This window comes from Hyaena hyaena, unplaced genomic scaffold, assembly GCF_003009895.1.
Source record: "Hyaena hyaena isolate Hyena2069 unplaced genomic scaffold, ASM300989v1 scaffold_853, whole genome shotgun sequence".
Taxonomy (NCBI): Eukaryota; Metazoa; Chordata; class Mammalia; order Carnivora; family Hyaenidae; genus Hyaena; species Hyaena hyaena.
Window position 1 is genome coordinate 616,243 of NW_024081486.1, and position 18,382 is coordinate 634,624.

The 18,382-nt window shown below is 46.3% G+C and overlaps 1 protein-coding gene and 1 non-coding gene across 2 annotated transcripts in view; one reads left to right on the plus strand and one right to left on the minus strand.

The window, feature by feature from the left end:
• F9 (coagulation factor IX) overlaps window positions 1-18,382 on the minus strand; it is a 32,524-nt gene extending 14,142 nt beyond the window's left edge. The window contains exons 1-5 of the mRNA XM_039219999.1: window positions 18,230-18,382; window positions 12,308-12,471; window positions 12,021-12,045; window positions 7,808-7,921; window positions 453-581 (exon numbers count right to left, since the gene is read on the minus strand). Coding sequence (XP_039075930.1) covers window positions 453-581; window positions 7,808-7,921; window positions 12,021-12,045; window positions 12,308-12,471; window positions 18,230-18,296 — 499 coding nt within the window. The 5' untranslated portion in view covers window positions 18,297-18,382. The remainder of the gene's footprint in view (window positions 1-452; window positions 582-7,807; window positions 7,922-12,020; window positions 12,046-12,307; window positions 12,472-18,229) is intronic.
• Window positions 10,747-10,820, plus strand: TRNAK-CUU. The gene has a single exon. It is a non-coding gene; the product is annotated as a tRNA-Lys (tRNA).

Sequence of the window (18,382 nt, forward strand, 5' to 3'; positions counted from 1 at the left end):
TCTTTTCTATGATTTCAGAAGAGAGGGCCGCCTGGGTGGTTTGGTTGGTTGAGCATTGGACTTCGCCTCAGATCACGATCTCACGATTCATGAGTTCGAGCCCTGCATCGGGCTCTTTGCTGTCAGTGTGGAGCTCGCTTCAAATCCTCTGTCCGCACATCTCTCTGCACCTCCCTGGCTCATGTGATCTCTCTCTCTCTCTCTCCCTCCCTCGCTCCTTCTCTCCCTCTCCCCCCCCCTCATTCTCAAACAAAAATAAACATTAAAAAAATAGTATCAGGAAAAGAGTTGTCTACCTGTAATTAACAAAACACCGAAATTATTTTTTAAAAAAGTAGGGATTATAAAAGTACGTAGGCTAGTTAAAATGCTGAAGGTTCAAATATAGATTTGGAGAATGCACCCCCCCCCCCAGCTTAAAAAAAACAACACTACCACATTGAGCTTTTCACCTGCTGGTTCACAGGACTTCTGATCCTCTGCAAGCTGGTACCCAGTAGTGCAGGAGCAAAGCACCTTGTTCTCAGCATCCAGTTTACAAAACTGCTTGCACCTGCCATTCTTGATGTTACACGTCACATCTGAAAGGAAGCCAAATCACCAGTAATAGCATCAGTTCACATGCATTTCTAAAAAGTACATGGGGGCGCCTGGGTGGCTTAGTCGGTTGAGCGACCGACTTTCGCTCAGGTCATGATCTCGCGGTTCGTGGGTTCGAGCCCCGCGTCGGGCTCTGTGCTGACTGCCAGCTCAGAGCCTGGAGCCTGCTTCAGTCTGTGACTCCCTCTCTCTCTGACCCTCCCCTGCTCACGCTCTCTCTCTCTGTCTCTCTCTCCTAGAGATAAATAAAACATTAAAAAAAAACAAAAGTACATGCAGCTCCTCACTCGTGTACACGTCAGATCTAAGCAGGGGGCATTCATGGTGAGAGGCTTGGGAGCCTCGAGCTAAGCGTAGAAAGAGATAAAATCCTTAATAAGGCATAAAAGGGCAGCAATATATTGGATTTGGCATAAAACTGAAGGTTTGGATATTCTGCTTTCACAAAATCTTGGACTGCAATGAAAAAAAAACCTGTTTGTTAGCAGATGATCTACATTCAGAGAAATCCCCAAAACTTCATGGTGAATTTTCACAAAGTATGTGCACCTGTTTAAACAACGAACGGACCCATGTATAGGACATTGCTCCCCTCCCAGAAGCTCTCGTAATGCCGCCTTCTAGCACTACACCATTCCTCCTTTCCAGAGGCACCATTACCCCCAGATTTGAACAGTGAATTTTGCCTCTTTGTGAACTTTGTATCAATAGAAGTTCACAATGTGCAGTCCTCTGTGTCTTTCATTTAACACTTTGTGAGATTCATCCGTGTTCTTTGTACAGCATCAGTTTATTGATGTGCTGTGTTGTACTCCGTTGTGTGAATATTACTATCTTTATCCATTTTACTCTTGATGAATATTTGAGGCGAGTTTCCAGTTTTTGCCTCTTAGGTATAATGCTGTAATGGATATTCTTTTTAAAAAAATTTTTTTAATGTTTTATTTAGTTTTGAGAGAGAGAGACAGCATGAGTAGGGGAGGGTCAGAGAGAGAGAGGGAGACATAGAATCCGAAGACAGGCTCCAGGCTCTGAGCTGGCTGTCAGCACAGAGCCCGATGTGGGGCTCAAACCCACGAACCGTGAGATCATGACCTGAGCCGAAGTCGGACGCTTAACCGACTGAGCCATCCAGGTGCCCCGAGTAATGGCTATTCTTAAGCATATCTTTTGGTACCATGTGCACGAATACCGGATATGTACCTCCGGGCGCAGTTACTGGATTGTATGCTCAGATTGAGTAGACACTGCCAAGTGAGTTTTCTAACGTCAACGTACAAATTTTAAATTCCCACCATCAGTGTGTGAGAGTTCCAGTTCTTGGACATAAGTATTGCAGGTTTCTTTTCCCACTCTGACTTGTGTCTTTGTTCCAGTGTATTTTGCTGAATAGAAGTTCACAGTTTTAATAGAATCCAATTTATCTAAGCACACTTGAAGCTTGCCAAGGTGAGCATAGGTCAACACAAGAAAATGAAATTGGGTCCTTTAAGGTGGCTACATGCCAAAGATATTATGTGTTGGCAATGACGAGCATTCTAGTGGCCCACAGTTTCTTGACTTTCCTGTACAGTCTCCCTTATTCACAGGAAGTATTGTCCCTTATAATGCTTTTTGTCTTGGTCTTGGAGTCTATTTTGTGTGATACTGAGATTGCTTCACCGGCTTCTTTTTGTTAGCATTTACCTAAACATCTTTTTATATCCCTTTATTTTAGTCTCCTGGCGTAATTTTATTTTAGGCACCTCTCTTGTCAGCCGCATACAATTCGATTTTTAACTCCAGCCTGAAAATTTGCCTTTAACCCCAAAGTATATTAATTCTGATTTCCAATATCTTTGGCTTATTCCTGCCATCTGATTTGGCATTTTTTCAATTACTGCGCTTTCCCTTTGTTTCTTTGATGTGGTCTGGCTAGCAGGAAGTAGCATGGGTCAGGGCTGGCTAGCTGACACTTGCTGGGTTCAGAGGAACGGGCCTATTTCTGGAGCAGCACAGGAACACACCGACCAGGGGCCCCCTTCCCTCTTCCCACCTACTCGACAACTTACAATAGAAATGCTCACTTGCGGTGCAGTTAGACCATGGAAAGTCTGAAGACGAGAGACTGTATTAAACGCCACCTGTGTACCACCTTAGTTCCTCTCGGCCTCATGGGTGTCTTTTCCCAGCACCGTGGCCGTCAGCTCTGCATCGACTGCCCCTGACCTCAAATGGGTGCAGCCTTGAGTTGGCTGGGCTCCTATCTACACTACTGGCCTCTCCCCTCTTACCTTCGCTCTTCCCTGTTGTGGCTAAGGCACGGCATGCCATATGACCTCTCCAGGTGCCCCAACATGCACAGCCTGGACATGGGGGGGGGGACTTAACACCCCCTCCGCTAAACTTTTGACCACTGAGGGACAGATGCTGCTGGGCAAACTCTTTCCCTTCTTCTCCCCTCCCAGATGGACTGGCCCAAGGCCAGTTCCTGTGGCTCCTTGGAAAACAGTCCCAAGAGACCCAGGAATCAGATGCACGTGAGGAGAGAGGACTCTATTATTCTCCTTTCCTCCTTACCCCGCCCCCTGTCCCTTACTCTTGCTCCGTAATAAATAAGGTTGAGTCACAGACTCTATTTTTTTTTTTTTCTTCCTGGAGGAATCCAGGCTAACAGAGTGACTGTATAGTTTTGGAGTATATTATGCATTGTTGAGTGACAGATCTAAATTTTCTAACTCTGTTTTACCTAGGCTAGCATAGGTTAACATAATGATTTGTTCTGTTCCTTATACTTAAGGAATTAAGGGGAGGCAGGGTCGCCTGGGCGGCTCAGCTGGTTGAGTGTCTGGCTCTTGATCTCCGCTCAGGTCTTGATCTCCCGGGTTGTGAGTTCAAGCCCTGCGGTGGGCTCCACATTGGGTGTGGGGCCCAAACAGGAATTAAGGGAAAGGTAAATCAGCTGCTCCCAGGGAGGCAAAGGAACCGGCCAGAGCTTTAACCTTTGCTGCCAATAATGCACTAAATGCATAATCTAAAAGGTGGCACTTGATCCTTTGTATTTGTTTTTCAAAGACCTTTCTCCTCAAGGGGATTACATCCCCGGCCCTTTTCATGTTATTGGCCACCATTTTGTTGCTACAAAGCAATACTAAAGTGTTCAGCCAAGTCAAATACCACCTGTAGAAAGTGTTCAGTCAATATGACATTGGAGTAAGTCAACAGAGGTAGGTGGGAGGTGCTGTGGCCTGATTTGGTTCAGGCCACGCACAGCGGGAATGAATGGACTCGGTGTGGCGTTCCCAGTTCTGCTTCTGTGTCCTTGGCTAAGCGATTAGACCTCTCTACCATTTTCCTCACTTGTCATTTTTCTTCATGGATTGGGTTGTGTGTGCAGTGGGGAATAGTGCTGTCCAGTCAGCAGTCTTTGCTGTCAGATCAAGGACTCAGGATTCTGGGAACAGAATGATAGCACAAGGAATTCCAGTGGCGATGTCCCTAGCCCCGGATCTAAGGAACAGGCACTTAGGGGCTCATTCATCAATGCTTTATTGAGCATTTAGATGTCAGGCGCTGTGTTGGGTATGGGTTCTCCCTGGTCCTGAGGCTGGTCTCTGTGCTTAGACTCTCCGTTGAGCCTCTCAACGCATCTGTTTTTTCCCCTTCACGTCAGCACGGAGACCGCCTTCTAATTCCCCTCGTGCTTGCCGCCCGAGTTCTCCTGTCCTGCTTTGCTTTATTCTGCCTTCATCCTCCCTCACATATTCACTCACGTAAAACCAAAGCATGGACAAAAGACGTTCTATTTCACAAGCTTACCATGGCATATGCTGTTACTCAGCCACATTCAAGGTATTTTCTTCATTCCACAGAGATACTCCGTAAATAAGAGCGTGGTATCTATGAGGTGTTACCAGAGTGAAAAACGTGTTTATGTTGCTTGTGATTCTGTTTTTCTCCCCGTCCTAGCTTACTGTATAGGTGGATGTCTCTTATAGTCTTTAGAGGGGACAAGAGTGACCCAAGTTCCTACACACCTTGAGCTATCTGGAAAGGCCTCAGATGTCATGTGTAAATGGAAACATACAGTGGTCATTATTCTAAGGACACAATAGCCAATTAATTGTTATTCTTTGAACTAGAAAGCATGCCCTGCATGTTTGTACCTCTCTCTCTGGAGAGGAGCCTGATGGACTAGGGAAAAGGCAAATAACAAGATCTTGACAATAGAAATCTCTTCCCTCCCCTCCTGCCCCCCCCCATCAAGACAAGGCTGAGGCAAGAAACTCGGGGCCTCGATTCTCTATAAACTGTGCCACTTAGCCTTTGAGGTCAGTCTGTAGATCAGTTTGAAGCGACAGCTTAAGTGGGAGCTGGTATATGCTTTTGCTTTCCTCTGGTGTAGGAGATAAAGAGATTTTTGAGAGGATCCCCACTTTGTTTCTGAACTAACTGTGCCGAGAGGATTTCTCTAGACCTTGCTCAGGCAGGCTGGGGGAGATCGAGGCTCCCAGGAGGCCAGATGTGGTGGTAGATGTGGTGCAGCTGCAGAGCTCTGACCACAGCGGAACGTGGGGAACCTGAGGCCTGAGATGGTGACAGCTGTAGACTTGGCACTTGTGCCATGTGGCCCATAGCTTCACACAGGCGGCAGAGTGTGCTACAGAAGTTTTGTGCTTATATTTACATTCCTTGGGCAGTGAGTCTCCATTAAAGTGTCTTTGTTTTGTTTTATTTTTAAGTTTATTTATTTTGAGTGAGAGGGAGAGAGAGTGAGAGCGAGCTTGGAAAGGAGGGAAAGTGAGAATCCTAAGCAGGCTTCGCACCATCAGCGCAGAAACCAATATGGGGCTCGAACTCATGAACTGTGAGATCATGACCTAAGCCGAAACCAAGAGTCGGATGCTCAAGCGACTAAACCACCCACGTGTCCCTAAAGTATCTTTATTTTAAACTAAAGACATTTAGGAACATTTAATGCTAGATATTTTTTTTAATTGCTCCTAATTTTATTTCATTTTATTTTCTAAAGTAAGCTGTGCCCAACGTGGGGCTTGAACTCATGACCACGAGATCAAGAGTTGCATGCTCTATTGATGTAGCCAGCCAGGCACCTCACTAACCACTATTTTCAATTATACTTTACTACAGTGTGCCCTTCATTTTTAACAGAGACTAATTGAGCTATTCATTCCCTCAGTTCCAATGGTTATATTATTTAAGCTGATAATGAGTAACTACTCCAAAGAGTTCCATAAGTTTCCATAATAGCAGGATCAGATTTATCTAGGTAAGTCTGAATTTGAAATTAGAACCTTTCAGATGAAAGCGCTACAGAGATTGTGAACCACACCCACAGGCATTGGGTGGCTTTGTCCCCATGCTGGCAAGTCTGAGGGGGTGGGGGTCCAAGCCAGGGCTAATCCACCCGCATCCACTCTTTTCTTCTTCAGGGTTTTTGCCTGGCCACTTTGTCCTTTTTTTCCTCTTCTTTCTTTTTTATCTTTTAGCTCTCAAAGGAAGATTATCACTGGAGCTCTCTTTAGTGCTGAAAAGATTTCTAAATGACATTACAGGTGACTTTTTTTTTCCCTTTGTCTGTAGGACAACTGCAGCTGCTGACTTTCATTTTGTTTTCTGCCTTTTTCATCTGTCAGGCGGATGGCTAGAAAGTCTTAATAGACTCCCGCTAATTCTCTGCTCTTTGCCCTTAGTCACGTTGGCTGTGCTGTTAAAGTCTTTCCCTCGGATTGCATCTCCATTCTCCGGAGTTTCAGAGTAGAAAGAGGATGTGTCATTAGCATGGTGTGTCTTTTACAACCATAATACCAGTAATCTTGCATCCAGAGATAATAAGCAAGTAGGAGAGGACTTTGGGATTTAATGCTCCAATTGCCAAAACCTCAGCAGAAAAAAAAAAATCTAGACTATGAGGAGAAAGGAGGCACAGTGCTCCTCGGTTTGCTATGTAACTGTCCGTGTGATCCATGTGGTCAAATCCGGGAGTGAGCTCTGATTTTTGTGAACAAATTTAATACGTGAAGCCATCTGTCTGTGCAGAGAAGCATGTGTTCTATGGCGAATTGGCCTCACCATAGCTCGATTCTGTACTTAATGGACTGCCACCACCTGTGTTGATAACACTTTAGTCGTGAGCTCAAACAGTTTTATGGGTTTGGTCTTCTTTGCATTTTGTGGATAGTAGTTAGAAGCGTTTGGTCAGACAAACTGAAGTTCAAATTCTGGCTCAGCCGTTTATTGGCTCTATGATTTTGAGCTGTTTGAGCTGTAGTTTCCTCGCCCGCATAGAACAGGGATACTAATGGTACTGGCCGCACCGGTTGTATTGAGGGTTACTAGCAGGGGAGGGCATCATTACCACAGAATACTAGCCACCAAATGTTGTTATTCCCCCTACTTAGTTTTGTGAACTCATCCAAGAAACTATGACTACAGACGCAATGAATGTTCATAAGCTTCGGAAGTATATGACTTATATACACTGGCATAGCGTCCACGCTTCTTAAAAAAGGGACTCCTGTCCTATGTGACAAGATGGATGAAGCCAGAGGACGTTATGCTAAATGAAAGAAGCCAGTCACAGAAGGAGAAATACCACATGATTTCACTCATCTGAGGTATCTCAAATAGTCACATGCAGAAACAGAGACTACAGTTGAGCGTGCCAGGGGCTGAGGGAAGGGGAAAATGGGAAGTTGCTGGTCAGTGGGTATGAAGTTTGAGTTCTGCAAGCTGAGTGAGTTCTAGAGATGCACTTGCTGTACAGCATAGTGTGTAGAGTGAATGATATGATATTTATCGTACACTTCAAAATGTGTTAAGAGCACAGATCTCATGGTAAGTGTACTTCAATAAGAGCATGTTTTTGAGAGCAGCTTCTACATAAATATTACATTTTCCAGTTTCATCTGGTTTCACAAGGAAACGTGGAATCACGAGGAATCGAAAAAGAGTTACTTACCAGGGCACCTGGGTGGCTCAGTCAGTTAAGCATCCGACTTCGGCTCAGGTCATGATCTCACAGCTCATGGATTCGAGTCCCATTGTCAGGCTCTGTGCTGACAGGTCAGAGCCTGGAGCCAGCTTCACATTCTGTGTCTCTCTCTCTCTGCCTCTCCCCCGCTTGCATTCATTCTCTCTGTCTCTGTCTCTCTCTCTCTCTCTCAAAAATAAACATACATTAAAAACATTAAAAAAAGTTACTTACCTAACTCACAGTTCTTTCCTTCAAATCCAATCTGACACCAGCATTCATAGGAATTAATGCCATCTTTGCATATGCCGCCATTTAAACATGGATTGGACTCACATTGATCTCCATCTTTGAGATAGGTTAAGATAAAGTTGAGTTAGCAAAGAAACTTCTTAGAATGCCTCCTTGCACAGACTTGTGGGGAAGGGGAGCCTGATTTTAGGGTCAGAACTGCTGATCCTGCACCTTATGGGATGCCCCTGTCTTCCTGAGTGTCTGAAAACAACCCAAAGGTTCTGAGGCTAATACCATCCTAGAAAATGCCTGGGGAAGGCATGCGTGTAGTTTGTGCAACCCAAGGAAAGAGGAAGAAGGGGAAGAGGTCTGAGGTCAGAAATGGACTGTGTGAGCCTAGAGAGAGAAGGGTTTTCATTCCTTTCTTATAGAACGATGGCGAGTTCATTCTGAATCAAATCACGTCACTTCAGCCATTATTATCTCTCTGTCCTTCAGGACCTGCTATTGAAGGTCTCACCCGACATGCCGAGCATGGCAGCACGTGGTACTTCCACTCAGAATGGGCAGCCTAAGCTTGGAGCAAATGCATCCACTTCCTTGTGTTATCATTTAACTTTTTAAAAGTATAGCGGTGAGAAGCAGCTTTTATTTTTTTTTTTAAGTTTTTTAAAGTTTTAATTTTTATAAATTTAAAAACAAACGTTAAAGTTTTTATTTCCGTTTCAGTCAGTCGACATGCAGTGTCTTAGCGGTTTCAGGTGAGAAACCACTTTTAATACAAGGAATTAAGCATGAAAAGATCCCAAGATCTGCTTTATTTATGTAGAGATTGGCTACGTGTCCTGTCTGCCTTTCCGGAAGTTGGTACATTTCCAGAGTCCTTGAGAGCCTTTGAAGACACCGGTGGAAAGAGAACAGGAGGAAAGAATAGGCAAGAGGGGAAGGGTCAGGATGAGAAGGGAGCCTTCCGGTCTGGTTTCTGAATGCTCAATCCACACTTCTAAGGAAACTTCGGGAGAAAGGGATGAATAGAACCAGAAGGGAGACCGGTACACACTTTGAGCTAAGAGAAACAGCCCCGAAGGAAAAGAAAATCGGGGCCGGATCTGCAAGAGGAAGAGGTGAAAGCTGACCTCAGGATGAAAGAAGGAAGCAGAGGGCAACCGGAGAGGCATTTCTCATTGTCAGTCACACCGCCTGCCACCTAGCGTGTACATGTGCCCGCTCCGGGGGGGGGTCGGCCGCGCATCTGTCCCGTTCCCAATCACTATGGATCCGGCTCCCGTTGACACAGGGTTCCTGTCCCTTTCTCGGAAATAGTCCCTCTCTGGAAGGCCCGCTGGCGGTAAAGATTAGACCTTGCCCCCTCTGCCCCTTGATCCAATGTGCTTTTGCCCGGCCAGTTCAATTTGTTCCAATTCTCTGAAAACAAAATACGTTATCTCTGGTTTATTATTATTGATGTTCAAACTGGTCTAAAAAACGAGCTACATTTGCACTTTATATTATAGACCAGCGGGGCTGAATTATTTAGGATGTTTCACTGAAAGGGTCTGGGCTTGCAGCCAGCGACGCAGCAGCTCATTTGCTGAGACATATCTTCAAAACGAGTGTCGTTTTATCCGGCATTTCGTCCCCCTTCGGGTGCTTGTCTGCGTGTACTCTGGGCTCAGGCAAAGCCACGGACGGCAGGGGTCAAAGACAATAAGGGGACAAGACCTTGCCAAGCGAGAGATTCCTGTTTACGGCTACAAGGTGGCTGTTTAATGAGTAACTGCATCCAGATTTCAAGGCCGGGAGGGGTGATAGTGAAAGCAAGGGCTTGCACATTAGAGAATTTGGGTTCTTTTCCGGGCTCTGTGCCCCCCCCCCCCCCCCCCCCCCCCCCCCCCCCCCCCCCCCCCGCCAAACTGGGTGACCTTTGGCAAGTCTTTTAGCCTCCCTAAGCCTCAGCGCCCTCTGCAAAACGAGGTGAATAATGCTTTGCTGCCAGGGCTGGTGTGAGGATTAAATAGGACAGGCACTCGGCGCACCGTAAAGTGCTTGACACCTGCGAGCCCCTGTGCTCGGACGGTCCGTCTGCCTCAGACACGCTCTGGCCGGGCTGAGCCGATGGCAGAGAGTGAAGTGGGCGTGACGGCCCTGCGACCCGCGCCATGTACAAGCCTGCACAGTAAGAAGGAGCCTCGGTGTTTCTTGCGGAAGTGACTCGCGGCATGACGTTGTTTTCTTTTTGCTTTGTTTTTGTTCTTGTTTTTGATGGACAAAGGAGTAGGGACGGAATCATGCCTCTGATGTTTCCGAGATGTCTTGGCCCAAGATACAGTAAACCGCGCGGCCTGTGACCTGGAAGGCACGGGCTCAGCTTCAAGTTTGGGGGGAAGGGAAGTCAACATTGATTTGCTTTAAAAATGTGTCACAGGGCGCCTGGATGGCTCAGTCAGTTAAGCGTCTGAGCTGGTTTCAACTCCAGTTTCACGGTTTGCAAGTCCAAGCCCCACGACATGCTCTGTGCGGACAATGTGGAACCCGCTTGGGATTCCCTCTTTCTCCCTCTCTCTCTGCCCCCTCGGCGTTCGCACCCTCTGTCTCGCTCAAAAGAAAGAAACTTTAAAAAATATACATCACAAGGGGCGCGTGGCTGGCTCATGTCAGTGGAGTGTGCGACTCTTGATTTCGGGGTTGAGGGTTCAAGCCTCATCTTGGGTGTAGAGATTACTTAAAAATAGGATCTTAAAAAAAATGAATCACCGGATTTAAAGTTTAAATATAATAGAAACAGAATAAAAAGACCTGTTGGGACGAACTGCAGGGGAATTACCCGAGTGGAGAATTGCCGTGGTAGCGTTCATTACTAACAACGAGGAAAGGCAAAGTAAATGTAATGGAGTGGACCTCACCCTTCCTCATGATTTAAAAACAAAAGCAGATGGGGCACCTGGCTGGCTCAGTTGGTTAGAGCATGTGTCTCTTGATCTCAGGGTTGTGGGTTCAAGCCCCATGTCGGGTGTAGAGATTACTTAAAAAAAAAATCATCTTAAGAAAACAAAAACAAAAGTGGAGACGTTATGAGCTCCTAGCATATGAATAAGTCTAATAGTATCTCCAGGATGGCAACTGGGAAACAGAACTGGATCTCCAAGTGCTGGAGGTCCACGAATTTGCTCTCCCGGTTTCGTCCACACAGGCAGGTAAGTCAGCCTCTGGGGCTTACGCTTCCTCAGAATCCTGCTTCTGGATTTTACAGTAGTTTTCAAAGCTCAGTTGTCATGAAAGCTTTGACTTTTCCTCTTTTTGGTCGATTCATTCAACAGATATTTACTCAGTGCTTCTGTCCCAGACAGTGCTTGACGTACGGGGAGTACATCAGTAAAGAAAACGCTTGAACGCCCCTGCCACCGTGAAGCTTATATTCTAATGAGGTGAGGAAAACAGATAATAAACAGCACAGATAAGAACGTCATAGGTTACCTCAGATGGCGAAACGTGCTATGAAAAATAACAGGGCAGGATGCGTTATCTAGGTAATGGGGCTACGGGGAGGCGGGTTGAAGTACTGATAGATGATCAAGGTAGGCTTCATGGAGATGGTGATGCTTGGGTGGGTGGAGAGCTGAAGGAGGTGAGGGAACGAGCCTAGGGGAACCTGGCACGTTAAAGGAACAGCCAGATCAAACACCAGAGCAGAAGCATTCCTGGGGGTGCAGGGAGCCGCAGGGAGGCCAGGATGGCTGGCGGACCCCCACTCCCACCCCTCCCTGAGTGTGAGAAGGTGAGCAGGAGGAGGGGGTCCGAGGGCCAGTGTGAAGGGAGGGCCAGGACGATCATGGGAGCTAGGAGCCATGGAGGCCATCATAAGGAGGAGGACTTGTACTAGACAATAAACAGTGCAGCCCATTAGCATCGTCACGTTCTCTGCTGAAGACCGTGACCTCTGATTCAGTCCCCAGATACAGTCGCCCTCATAGTTTCCTCCCTCCGGCTGCCTGGGCGCGGCTGTGTGTTTTTAAAGCCCTGGGGAGGGGTGAGCTTATCTGTCAGCCGATCTCTCCAGTATGGCCAGAAACCTGTCATATGTCACCATTCAGTCTTGGGTAGAAGAGTCGGACCCTTTTGACAGAGTTGAATATATTGTCCGTTTACACAGAGGCGTGATACGTAATTCTCCAGTGTTTCATGTACCAGCTAGGGGAAAAAATTAATTGCTTACCAACATACTGCTTCCAAAATTCAACCTATAAAGAAAAAAGAAGGCAAGTTAATGGCGGTACTTAACTGGTTTTGGATTTGATTCCTTCCCTTCTGTAACATTTATGATACATACACGTGTATAGGTATTTTAACATTCCAAAGAGACCGACCTTCCTTCCTTCCTTCCTTCCTTCTTTTTCTTTCTTTCTTTCTTTCTTTCTTTCTTTCTTTCTTTCTTTCTTTCTTTCTTTCTTTCTGGGTTTTCTGTTCTTTGCCTCTGATGAATGCTATGGGGCAAATACTCACGGTTTTTTCGGTGTTTTCAAAAACTTCTCGCGCTTCTTCAAAACTACACTTCTCTTCCATACATTCTCTCTCAAGGTTCCCTTGAACAAACTCCTCCAGTTTGCCGGAATTATACCTCTTGGGCCGACTCAGAATTTTTGCGGCATCTTCGCGATCGAGAAAAACTGAAATTTAAAAAGACCTATTCTTTAGCTTTACGAGAAAGAAAACTTCATGCAAATTAAATACCTCCCTTAAGAAAGGCTTTGTTTTTAATCCAAGGAATCCCAAAGCCAATTTATCTTTGGGGCCTGGAGCCAAAAATCTGCGAGGTCCTCACATGGTGCTGTATCCACACGGAGCTTTAGGAATTAAAATTCAATTTGGCTTTTAGTCAAGAGAGCGCCAGGAATGAAAGGTCAGATTTCTCAATCGTATTTGAATTTACTTTGGATGAGAAAAGAAAGTTTTCAAATAAGCAGTTAACTTCACACTTTGTCATCATTTGAAAATAGCTAATTTCAGGTCCTCGCAAGGTCATCCGTCACCGTGACCGGGCTGTGTGTTCAGGATGCGGTTGCCCACGTGACTTTGCAACAAATTTCTCCCGGTAGGACGGAGGCCTGATTGTGGTCTTTCGCTGGGATTCAAGATGTGACTTCTTTTAGCTCTGCCCGCCTGCCGGTGGGGCAGTCCTGAACTCTGGAGGATTGAGGTCTCTAAGCGAATTCTCTCCTTCCCTCCCTCACCACACTCAAATCTCTCTCTCTCTCTCTCTGTCTAGATAGATAGATAGATACAGAAAACATACCTACATCTATCATTAAAAAAAAACATTTGTTTATTTTAAGAGTGAGATACATCGCGAGCAGCGGAGGGGCAGAGAGAGGAGAGACAGAATCCCAAGCAGGCTCTGCACTGTCAGTGCACGGTCCAGTACGGGGCTCGAACTCACGAACCGTGTCATCACGACTGGAGCCGGATGCTTAACCAAGTGAGCCACCCAGTTGTTAATTATAATTGTTTATTAACAATTATTTATAACAATAAATATTTACATTTACTTATATTTATATAAATATAAATATATTTATAACAATAAATATTAATAAATATTTATAACAATTGTTTATAAACAATTATAATTAACAACAGGAACTTGAGAAGTTGCTGGAGTTGTTCCTTTCTTCAAGGGACCGATACCACGTCAACAGGACCAAGTGCCTATAAGATGAACTTTCCAGGCATTCTGGGACTGCTTTCTCATGAATTCGAAGAAAACAAATCAGAAACACAAACTAAACTCTCTTCCCTGATTTTCCTGGCAGCTGTTCACTTTATGGAAACTTCTGGTCCCCCGACAGCCACGCTTTTCTCTGACTCTGCGAGTCCTCTAGGGCCTCACTTTTTTTCCTGAATTTAGCAGACTTTTGCTCTTCAGCTCTTGCCAACTTTCTCAGTTCCCTTCACTCCTCCTATGCCGCCGCCAGATCAGTGCGGCCATCTGCCTGTCTTCCTTCCGAGGCAGCCCAGCATCGTAGGACAAGAACACCAGGCTGCAGACGGATGCCACCACATACTGATGCCTCCCGGCCTCCCCAGCAGGCCCTCCTCTCTGCCTGGCAATCCGTCTGCCCGGCCCTGGGCGCCCCTTCCATAGCGTCTACGTCCGCATCCAGTTACTGGGGTTTGCAGTCACCTCGGCCACTCCCACATTTGAATACCGTATCTACCACCTATTGGCCGGGACACATTAGGCAAGCGACGGAATCCATAATCCGGTGAAGCTTAACTCAGTCAGATGCAAGATGGGTATAGCAGTAGTATAAGAAGAATATTTAGCTCACGGTGTTGTTGATGGGATCAGGGAGCGGATGCGTGTAGACAGCACGTGGTGTATGCTGGCTCGCTCTCTTTCCCCCTACTCCCCTCGCGCTGGCCCGCCTTCCTGTTTCTCAGTTCCCTTTTTAGCTCCTTTGTGCACTTTTCTGTAGCTCTTCCTTTAGTCCCGTGCACATCATGAAATGACTATTGTCAGGATGGGCAGTGACCTCCTAAAGGATAATTTGAGTTTATGCATGTCCTGACCGCTCTGAAACATTTCTAATGCTTGATCTCTCTTTCTTCAGGGTTCTTCTTCCACGGAGTCACTCCGTTCTCAGTCTTCTCTCTGCTCCAGGTCTTGTTACTCACCCCCCACTTGAATCGATTCATTCCCCTTTGCCTGCCTGCCTTTCAAATGTCCAGAGGTCTCCCAGGTTCCTGCCTCAGCCTTTTCACGCCATTCGACTTTACCAGGGCCGGGACTAGGGTGAGGTCCCCAAGGCACAGAATTGAAGGAGACACACGCTCTCAGGGTGTGTGCAAGTACATTTAGGCTCTGTGTACCTTGGTTGCCTCACCCTAGTCCAGCCCTGACTCTTTCAACACCGTTTTCTTTCTTTCTTTCTTTTTTAAGTTTATTTATTTTGAGAGAGAGAGAGAGAGAGAGAGAGAGAGAATCCCAAGCAGGCTCTGTGCTATCAGTGTGGAGCCTGACATGGGTGGGGCTTAAACCCACGAACTGTGAGATCATGACAAACCCACGAACTGTGAGATCATGACCTGAGCCGAAACCAAGAGCCGGCTCCTTAACTGACTGAGCCACCCAGGTGCCCCTCAACACCATTTTCTGAGCACTCGCTGCAGTCAGGCACTGTGCTAGATCCCACATTACCCATGCTCCCTCCCTGGATCCCCACACACAGTCGTTCAGTACCCTTTCTACAACGGTGGGCTCCAAATATCTATCTCTAGTCAGATACATCTTCTGAATTCCAGATCATCTTCCCGTTTCCCTAACTGTACGTTGTCATGTGACAAATCAGAGCCGAGGGTTATCTAATGCTTCTGGCTGGGCGTGGTGCTCCATGCTTTGCAGCCATCGTTTCATTCCGTCCTCACAGCGGCTCCATGACATTGAACCTGACATCTCATGTTTGTAAATGAGGAAAATGGAGTCTCAGAGAGGTTAAGTAATTGGCCCTGGGTAACACACTGACAAATCAGAGCCAGGGTCTAGACTTCGGCAGCCAGACTGCACAGTCCATGCTTGTAGGTACTGTGCTGTGTCCTGGAGTCACATCAGATACCCCGGGTGTGGACTTCATGCTTCTCCGAGCCTGCTCCCCTTCCATACCCAGATGGGTAAAAGTCCCATCGTTTCTGCTCCCATGATGTCACTCGAATTCCTTCCCTCCTCATCTGTCTACACAGCTAATGTCCAGGCTCAGGCCCTCACGCCTTCTCTGGATGATTGCAGTGGCTTCAAGATGGTCACCCCAGGTCTCGCCACCCCTTCCTCCAACAGTTCATTGGAATGTTGCCAGACTCATGATAGGTCCTGGCGAATGAAGAGTGCACCTGTCACGGTGAGCACCGAGTGGCGTATGGAATCGCCGAACCGCTATGTTGTACACCTGAAGCTAACAATCTATGTAAACTATACACTGGGATGAAAGTAAAAAATGTCATAAGAAAAAAAACAGTAAAAAAAAAAAAAAATGTTGCCAGGCTGAACGTTCTAGATTAGCCATCAGTGCCATTCACGGTTACGCTTCCGTCAACCCAACAATTGGGCTCTGTTGTCCCAACTCCTTAGTTTCAGGCCTTTGTCATCTGGTGACCTGACCCTGTCTAGCTATCCTACCTTGCTTGTCATATTTAGTATTCAGAACACCCTGAGTTCCTGAAAGACCTCACATTCTTTGTGGATCTGGCTCTTTGCACGTGAGTGAGTCTCTGCATAGAATGCCCTAGATCAGACATTTAAGCACAGTGAACCTACTCATCTTTTAAGGCCCAGCCCCCAAAGCTGTGTCTCTGCCAAGTGTTTTCCTGGTTAATGTGCTCCTTTGTGCTCCCGTGGGTGGTACCAGGTACCCGTGTTGTCACATTACATTGAAATCTCTCACCTGACCTCATGGTGCTTTAGGTCAGAGAGGGAGTCTGGATGTCCCCCGCGCCCCCGATACCTCACCCCAATACCTCACGTCATAGTAGCCGCTCAGCCTTGTGAAGTTCTGTAAAGCGTATGGACCGAAGTGGTCTTCGGTCTGTTCATTTCGTGCATTCGTTCTGAAGGGAAGGCCCCTTCAGTCCCTACCCTTTACCAGATTGAATTGGTTCCGCAGAACGGGTTTGATTTCAAAATTCTAACCTGATGCAAAGAATGCCTAACGGCACAGTCCTGAACATGCGCCTCCATAAGCCGTTCACAGAAACAGGTTTTAGAAGCCAGTGACCACCTCACAGCAGAAGAGAGTGCTGCATTAGAACTGTCCACCCTTCAGGAAACTTCCCCCGGCTCTCTCCTCAAGGGCTTGTTCTCTCTGACTGCAGTGACTCTGGAATCACACTGCCTTTCTCCGCAGTATCGTTTGACGGTCATATATTCAGCCTCTCTTCGGGTTTATCTCTTCCAGCCATTCTTTCCCCAGCTCTGAAACGCTAGCCCCCCTCCCCGCTCCATACCTATCCCTTTCCCCCCAGTGTCTGAGGTCTTCAAGGGAGCAATAGCCTTCTTGAAACCTCCATTATCTCACCACTTATCTTGAAGGAAGAAGGGCTTGGATCTTTTGTCGTCCTCCATCTCACGCTGATGAGCCGTGTGTAAAGACTTAGCTTTATGTCCCGCTTGGTGAATTTTCCAGCTGAATTTCTTTATTTCTGCACCATAACGACTTTGCTAGTTAGATTTATCCTTTGCCTTCTCGTATCCTCATTTCTGCATTTCAGTGTGACATCATGTCTGGAGTGGGAAGCACAGGGCCAGTCTGATGTCCGGGACCCTCGGGGTTGGCACCCTGATCCTGGCGCCGTCAGCTGCTAGATTTCATTATAGTGGGTTGACAAGTAAGGGTGATAAATGCTTCCTGTGAGAACACGCTGTTTGCCTAAATGGGGTAATTCCTCTCCTGTGTGCGTGCCTTTGGGAAATGCATATAGTCACTGCAGTTTAGGGGCGCCTGGGTGACTTCACCCTAGGTCATGATCTCACGGTCTGTGAGTTCGGGTCCCGCGTCGGGCTCTGTGCTGACAGCTCAGAGCCTGGAGCCTGCTTTGGATTCTGTGTCTCCCTTTCTCTCTGCCCCTCCCCCGCTCACACTCTTTCTCTCTCCCCGTCTCTCTCTCTCAAAAATAAACAAACATTAAAAATTTAAAAAGTCACTGAAGTTGTGAAAGAAACAAGCAAGATCTATGTTCCCACTCCTTATGTCAGCTCTTGGACTTGTTTCACTCAAGTAAATATTGAGTTTCCCCATGTACTAACTGCGAGATGTTCAGAAGCAGAGACAAAATAATTTCTCCTAATATGTGAAAAAGTTTAGGAATAAATAACAACTTAGTAAATGAAGTCTTCCTTTTAAGTAACACTCGAAATTGAAAGTATAAGAGTTTATGGATATTTAAAGTTGCAGGCCTGCCTCATTTTATAGTTCTAAAATTTTGAAACATACGAGATATCTCAAAAATCAAACTGTGTGTAAATAAACCCATGGTGGCTTTCACATGTCCCGTTTTGATCTCAAAGCGGGTGAGTGAAAAAAGCCCCCAAAGACAGAGTTAGTGCCATGTTCGTATTCTGCTGTTTCCTGGTTAAAACGTTTTCCCACTTTTATTTTTCTTTAACCCAGGAGCCGACTGTTTTCAAAGCAAATTTACCCGGTCAAATCACAGGCCTAACAGTGTCCATTAAAAAAGAAAGTACCATAGGCACTGTAAGTCTATTTAGTTTTAGCAATTAAGAAGACATAGCTCCCAGAGCACCAACTCACACGCTGACGACTAGAATGTTAAACGTTGCTATCACATTCTGTAATCATTAGTTAGAGAAGACAGCCCCGGACATTTCTATATCTAAAAGACAAGCATACTCAACGTCTCTTGAGAAAGGAAACAAACCTGTACAGTCAGCACTGAGTAGATATCCTAAAAGGCAGATGGCGATGAGGCCCAGTGACTCTGCCATGATCGTGTTCAGGTGCCGCGTAACCTTTGCCGATAGATTGTGCAAGTAGCACGGTTGACCAGTTGTTCCAAAGTACAAGCGGAGCT